Source organism: Telmatherina bonti (assembly GCF_933228915.1).
Source record: "Telmatherina bonti genome assembly, chromosome: 24".
Taxonomy (NCBI): Eukaryota; Metazoa; Chordata; class Actinopteri; order Atheriniformes; family Telmatherinidae; genus Telmatherina; species Telmatherina bonti.
In genome coordinates this window covers 5342647-5350780 of record NC_136633.1, presented here as the reverse complement: position 1 = coordinate 5350780, position 8134 = coordinate 5342647, and the positions used below count along the sequence as shown (strand labels likewise).

The 8134-nt window shown below is 49.0% G+C and overlaps 1 protein-coding gene across 1 annotated transcript; it reads right to left on the bottom strand.

Annotated features, from left to right (window-relative positions):
• Positions 1-2278: 2278 nt before the first annotated feature.
• Positions 2279-2947, bottom strand: LOC306773898 (putative claudin-24; the record flags this gene model as incomplete). The annotated part of the gene is made up of 1 exon (XM_079263842.1): positions 2279-2947. One exon carries the CDS (start codon positions 2945-2947, stop codon positions 2279-2281), a length of 669 nt encoding a protein of 222 aa, XP_079119968.1.
• Between the last annotated feature and the right edge of the window lie 5187 nt (positions 2948-8134).

The window sequence follows — 8134 nt, the reverse complement described above, 5'->3', positions numbered from 1 at the left end:
TGTTCATCCATCCATCTGTTCATCCATCCATCCATCCATTCATCCATCCATCCATCTGTTCATCCATCCATCCATCCATCCATCCATCCATTCATCCATCCATTCATCCATCCATTCATCCTTCCATCCATCCTTCCATCCTTCCATCCATCCATCCTTCCATCCATCCATCCATCCATCCATCCATCCATTCATCCATCCTTCCATCCATCCATCCATCCATCCATCCATTCATCCATCCATCCATCCATCCATTCATTCATCCATCCATTCATCCATCCATCCATCCATCCATCCATCCATCTGTTCATCCATCCATCCATCCATCCACCCATCCTTCCATCATCCATCTATCCATCCATCCATCCATCCATCCATCCATCTGTTCATCCATCCATCCGTCCATCCATCCATTAATTTATCCATCCAACTGTTAATCCACTGTCCACCTGTCCATTCATCATCCATCCATCTGTTCTTCCATCCATCCATCCATCCATCCAACCATCCATCCATCCATCCATCAATTTATCCATCCAACCGTTAATCCACTGTCCATCTGTTCATTCATCCATCCTCCATCCATCCACCGATCGTCCATCCATCCATCCTCCATCCATCCACCCATCGTCCATCCATCCATCTGTTCATCCATCCATCCGTCCATCCGCACATCCATCCAACCATCCATCCATCCATCCTTCCATCTGTTCATCCATCCATCCATCCATTCATCCATCCATCCATCTGTTCATCCATCCATCCATCCATTCATCCATCCATCCATCTGTTCATCCATCCATCCATCCATCCATCCATCCATTCATCCATCCATCCTTCCATCCATCCATCCTTCCATCCATCCATCCATCCATTCATCCATCCATCCATCCATCTGTTCATCCATCCATCCATCCATCCAACATCCATTCATCCATCCATTCATCCATCCATCCATTTATCCATCCACCAAACCGTCCATCCATTCATCATCCACCTATCATACATCTGTTCATCCACTATACAGCCTTCAATCCATCTATCCATCCATCCATCCATCCAGCCACCATCCATCTGTGCATCCATCCATCCATCCTCCATCCCTCCACTGTCCATCTGTCCATCCACCCATCCATCCATCCATCCACCCAAAAATCCATCCTTCCATCAATATGTTCTTCCATCCATCCATCCATCTGTTCTTCCATCCATCCTTCAATCCACCCGCCTACTTGCCCACATTGATGGAAATGTAACATCATCAACGGATAAGTGAACTTCTCAATCTTTATTAGATGTTCAGTCGCTGCTCATCTTTACAATCATCAGTAATCTGAGATAATCATTTATCTGAACGATTGAACACAGAAAAGTCTGAAAACGTCATGTGTTGTTTTTTTTTTTAATCATCATCTGCTATAATCAATAAATCTTTATTATTTTCCAACGTTTGACAGAAGAAATCATTTGTTTTCAGAAAAAGACACTGTAATAGATAAAGAGTTCAAATGGAGTAAAGAAGCAGCTTTTTTTTCTCTTTGGCTTCAACAAATAAAACACGTAACTGATTGATCACAAAATGGAAACACAAAAACACAGACATGAAGTCCAAGATGAGATCAAACCTTTACGTCCAAACAAGGGTCATAACCACATCATTACACACCAGCATGACACGATCCGTCATCAGGTGGAGTTATTCTCATCTTTCAGTCTGATTCTGCTGGAGTTTTACTTCCCCCACATCAACATCCACTTCCACGTTACAGAGTCGCCTCAACTGGACACGACCTTCACTTTCATGTTTTGGTTTCAGGTGCAGAAAACAGCTGGATTTTGGTCTGAAGTTACGGGTTTATGGTCTGAAGCTCCTTGTTTTTGGTCTGAAGCTCCTGGTCTTGGTCTGAAGCCCCTGGTTTTTGCCTGAAGCTTTTGGTTTTGGTCTGAAGCTCCTGGATTTTGGTCTGAAGCTCCTGGTTTTGGTCTGAAGCTCCTGGTTTTGGTCTGAAGCTTCTGGATTTTTGTCTGAAGCTTCTGGATTTTGGTCTGAAGCTCCTGGGTTTTGGTCTGAAGCTCCTGGATTTTGGTCTGAAGCTCCTGGTTTTGGTCTGAAGTTACTGGTTTTTTGTCTGAAGCTTCTGGTCTTGGTCTGAAGTTACTGGTTTTCGTTAGAAGCTTATGGTTTTTGGTCTGAAGCTCCTGGTTTTTGGAGTGAACCTCCTGGTTTGAGTTCTGATGCATTGGGAATCTTGGCGTTTTGAGCAGGGTAGATGCGGTCTTAGACGTACTCGGTTCTGGACCGGGCAGACTGGCGTCCTGGCTGAACCGGGCGCAGTGGGATGTGGACCGGTACGTTACAGTTCTGGTCCCCTGGACGCAAACAGGAAGTCAGCAGCAGTGTTCCTGCCACCAGATGCAGGACTCCAGCTGTCCAACCACAGAACAGAGAATCACCAAACTCCCAACGTGGAACCACGTCTGGAACAGACTCATCGAAAAACCGCACCACCGTGAGGTGAGCGATGTAGGAGACTGGTACCAGAACCAGGATCCCAGCTGCCAGACTCAAAGTCCCACCCAGCGCTTTCAGGACCCGCTTGCAGCGCAGCTCCTCCCTCCACCGTTGGCAGCTGTTGACCAGGTTCATTCCTGGGATGGCCAGCAGCAGGCCGAGAAGTCCGGCACCCAGCGCGGTGCACATCATGATCCGGGCCAGCTTGATGTCCGGCGGCAGGCCCAGCAGGCTGTTGTAGGGCCGGCACTCCTGCAGGCCCAGATCCTGAATCACACAGGTTTCCCACAGACCCAGCTCAAAGCTCTCAGTGGGCAGCAGCTCTGTGGACAGGGTGAGCCAGGAGGGCATCAGCGTCGTGGCCAGAGAGCAGAACCAGGCCGCCGCTGAGAACAAGACCCCCAGCAGCTCCAAAGGCTGAACGCTCGAGTCCATCACAGCCGACGTTTAGGGTCTGAGCTCCCTGCGATCCGGAGGGAGGTCCTGCTCCCACATCACTGAGGAGCTCTGCAGTCCAGTCCAGCTCGGCCCCCTCCAGCTGTCAGAGGGGACGCTGTGATTGGTCGGCTGGAAACAACAGCGGGGCTGTGAGGTCGCCTGCAGGCAGGAGACAGGATGTTATCGATGCCCACATCTCTGACTGGAAGGCGTTTGAAACCCCCCCCCCACAGCGTCAGCAGGCACGCTGCCCGTTTCACACCGTGTCTGTTTGCTCTTTGTTTCCAGGGAAAACAGGAAGCCACTGGGTTTCCATGGCAACCACAGCTGCAACAGAGATTGGAGCAGCAGCTTCAATCCTGAATCTGGTCCAGAACTGGACTCTGTTATCCAGAAAGAAAACACATTGTAACCAAGGAGACGACTTGGGAAATCTCTTGATCCAAACATTTATTTTCATGTCTGAAAACAGCAGATTCCCAAAACACCAGCTGTCAACAGGTGAACCCAGGTGCTGGGATCAGGATGCTGGGATCAGGGTGCTGGGATCAGGGAGCTGGGATCAGGGTGCTGGGATCAGGATGCTGGGATCAGGGTGCTGGGATCAGGGCACTGAGATCAGGATGCTGGGATCAGGGTACTGGGATCAGGATGCTGGGATCAGGGTGCTGGGATCAGGGTACTGGGATCAGGGTACTGGGATCAGGATGCTGGGATCAGGATGCTGGGATCAGGGTACTGGGATCAGGGTACTGGGACCAGGGTACTGGGATCAGGGCGCTGGGATCAGGGTGCTGGGATCAGGGTACTGGGATCAGGATGCTGGAATCAGGGTGCTGGGATCAGGATGCTGGGATCAGGGTACTGGGATCAGGGTACTGGGATCAGGGCGCTGGGATCAGGATGCTGGGATCAGGGTGCTGGGATCAGGGTACTGGGATCAGGGTACTGGGATCAGGGTGCTGAGATCAGGATGCTGGGATCAGGGTGCTGGGATCAGGGTACTGGGACCAGGGTACTGGGATCAGGGTGCTGGGATTAGGATGCTGGGATCAGGGTACTGGGATCAGGGTACTGGGACCAGGGTACTGGGATCAGGGCGCTGGGATCAGGATGCTGGGATCAGGGTACTGGGATCAGGATGCTGGAATCAGGGTGCTGGGATCAGGATGCTGGGATCAGGGTGCTGGGATCAGGGTACTGGGATCAGGATGCTGGGATCAGGGTACTGGGATCAGGGTACTGGGACCAGGGTACTGGGATCAGGGCGCTGGGATCAGGATGCTGGGATCAGGGTACTGGGATCAGGATGCTGGGATCAGGGTGCTGGGATCAGGATGCTGGGATCAGGGTGCTGGGATCAGGGTGCTGGGATCAGGGCGCTGGGATCAGGATGCTGGAATCAGGGTGCTGGGATCAGGGCGCTGGGATCAGGATGCTGGAATCAGGGTGCTGGGATCAGGATGCTGGGATCAGGGTGCTGGGATCAGGATGCTGGGATCAGGGTGCTGGGATCAGGGAGCTGGGATCAGGGCGCTGGGATCAGGATGCTGGAATCAGGGTGCTGGGACCAGGGTACTGGGATCAGGGTACTAGGATCAGGGTACTGGGATCAGGGTGCTGGGATCAGGGTACTGGGATCAGGGTACTGGGATCAGGGTGCTGAGATCAGGATGCTGGGATCAGGGTGCTGGGATCAGGATGCTGGGATCAGGGTACTGGGATCAGGGTACTGGGACCAGGGTACTGGGATCAGGGCGCTGGGATCAGGATGCTGGGATCAGGGTACTGGGATCAGGATGCTGGAATCAGGGTGCTGGGATCAGGATGCTGGGATCAGGGTGCTGGGATCAGGGCGCTGGGATCAGGGCGCTGGGATCAGGATGCTGGAATCAGGGTGCTGGGATCAGGATGCTGGGATCAGGGTGCTGGGATCAGGATGCTGGAATCAGGGTGCTGGGATCAGGGCGCTGGGATCAGGATGCTGGAATCAGGGTGCTGGGATCAGGATGCTGGGATCAGGGTGCTGGGATCAGGATGCTGGGATCAGGGTGCTGGGATCAGGGTGCTGGGATCAGGGCGCTGGGATCAGGGTGCTGGGATCAGGATGCTGGAATCAGGGTGCTGGGATCAGGCTGCTGGGATCAGGGTGCTGGGATCAGGATGCTGGGATCAGGGTGCTGGGATCAGGGTGCTGGGATCAGGGCGCTGGGATCAGGATGCTGGAATCAGGGTGCTGGGATCAGGGCGCTGGGATCAGGATGCTGGAATCAGGGTGCTGGGATCAGGATGCTGGGATCAGGGTGCTGGGATCAGGATGCTGGGATCAGGGCGCTGGGATCAGGATGCTGGGATCAGGGTACTGGGATCAGGATGCTGGAATCAGGGTGCTGGGATCAGGGTGCTGGGATCAGGGTGCTGGGATCAGGGCGCTGGGATCAGGATGCTGGAATCAGGGTGCTGGGATCAGGATGCTGGGATCAGGGTGCTGGGATCAGGGTGCTGGGATCAGGGTGCTGGGATCAGGATGCTGGAATCAGGGTGCTGGGATCAGGGCGCTGGGATCAGGATGCTGGAATCAGGGTGCTGGGATCAGGATGCTGGGATCAGGGTGCTGGGATCAGGATGCTGGAATCAGGGTGCTGGGACCAGGGTACTGGGATCAGGGTACTAGGATCAGGGTACTAGGATCAGGGTACTGGGATCAGGGTACTGGGATCAGGGTCCCCCCTCAAATCCCGAGGATTTGAGGGGGGACAAATGGCAGTTAAGTTTATATCCATACAGTTTATATATTCATAACCTTTCATTAAAGAAAAGGTTGAATTTACAACAGTCACTCATTAACTGGAGACTTGAAAAGGGAACAATAACGTTTTAAACCAGAAAAGAAAAGAAATCTCTCATAAAATGTAGGAATTGCATTATTTATTTCTCTTTCAAAAACAGAAAATCTCAGAAAAATGACCTAATATTTCAATATAAAATGTGTAATTAGAAAAGAACTACAAAAGGATCTTTTTCTATTCATTACTGGTTTAGTTTTCATTTACTAGAAATCTAAATCTTTATTTTACAGTTTATAACGTCAGTGGAAATGCTGCCTTGCTGGTTGGTTGGAGGTTCTGGACTAAGAATGCTGAGTTGTCTCTCAGTCCTCTGCTCCGAGCTAACGTTAGCTTGGCTAAAGAAAGTTTCTGATCAGAAATGCAACAAAGACTTGTACACCTTTAATCCACCTTTTGATGGATTGTGTGAAACATCTGCACACAGCTGGGTGAGGCCAAAGGAGATATCCTCGTCCTCCTATCAGGTTGTTTCGTAGATCCTTGTCCACTAGGAAGGGATCTGTTGACTTTTCTCGTCCCTCTGTCGTAAAACAAGACGCCTATGTGGAAAAACGTTTGAGCCGGGTGGAAAATCAACCATCTCTCATCAAACACTAAACCTGAGCTGAACCTGCCCGTCCCGGTGGAAGTCTGCAGATTCATTTCTTTTTAAACCAGCGTGACATAAATTATGTGGAACACAATCTGATCTGTCTTCTGTCCATTAATGGACAGCAGGCAGCAGAAGGGTTCACCATTAAAATGTTTACATATCCCAATGAGATAAATGGTAAATATCCCTGAAAAGAGTTGGTCATCTCTTATATTTAGTTAAAGGGACTGATGAAGACACCTGGACGTCTCTTAGCGTGTTTTATAGGTTGTTTCTTTATTTAGATCAACGACGATCAGCTGAATTCTATGATTATTTATCCTCTGATGTGTCCTGATACATTATTATAAAAGGTTTTCTTCTGTCAGGATGTAACTCCACCAGTATAACATGTCAGGATGTAACTCCACCAGTATAATATGTCAGGATGTAACTCCACCAGTATAATATGTCAGGATGTAACTCCACCAGTATAACATGTCAGGATGTAACTCCACCAGTATAATATGTCAGGATGTAACTCCACCAGTATAATATGTCAGGATGTAACTCCACCAGTAGAATATGTCAGGATGTAACTCCACCAGTATAATATGTCAGGATGTAACTCCACCAGTATAATGTGCCAGGATGTAACTCCACCAGTATAACATGTCAGGATGTAACTTCACCAGTATGTCAGGATGTAACTCCACCAGTATAATATGTCAGGATGTAACTCCACCAGTATAACATGTCAGGATGTAACTCCACCAGTATAATGTGCCAGGATGTAACTCCACCAGTATAACATGTCAGGATGTAACTCCACCAGTATGTCAGGATGTAACTCCACCAGTATAATGTGTCAGGATGTAACTCCACCAGTAGAATATGTCAGGATGTAACTCCACCAGTATAATGTGCCAGGATGTAACTCCACCAGTATAACATGTCAGGATGTAACTCCACCAGTATGTCAGGATGTAACTCCACCAGTATAATGTGTCAGGATGTAACTCCACCAGTAGAATATGTCAGGATGTAACTCCACCAGTAGAATATGTCAGGATGTAACTCCACCAGTATAATATGTCAGGATGTAACTCCACCAGTATAATGTGTCAGGATGTAACTCCACCAGTATAACATGTCAGGATGTAACTCCACCAGTATAATATGTCAGGATGTAACTCCACCAGTATAATATGTCAGGATGTAACTCCACCAGTATAATATGTCAGGATGTAACTCCACCAGTATAATATGTCAGGATGTAACTCCACCAATATAATATGTCAGGATGTAACTCCACCAATATAATATGTCAGGATGTAACTCCACCAGTATATTATGTCAGGATGTAACTCCACCAGTATAATATGTCAGGATGTAACTCCACCAGTATAATATGTCAGGATGTAACTCCACCAATATGTCAGGATGTAACTCCACCAGTATAATATGTCAGGATGTAACTCCACCAGTATGTCAGGATGTAACTCCACCAGTATAATGTGTCAGGATGTAACTCCACCAGTATAATATGTCAGGATGTAACTCCACCAGAATAATATGTCAGGATGTAACTCCACCAGTAAGTCAGGATGTAACTCCACCAGTATAATATGTCAGGATGTAACTCCACCAGTATAATGTGTCAGGATGTAACTCCACCAGTATAATATGTCAGGATGTAACTCCACCAGTATGTCAGGATGTAACTCCACCAGTATAACATGTCAGGATGTAACTCCACCAGTA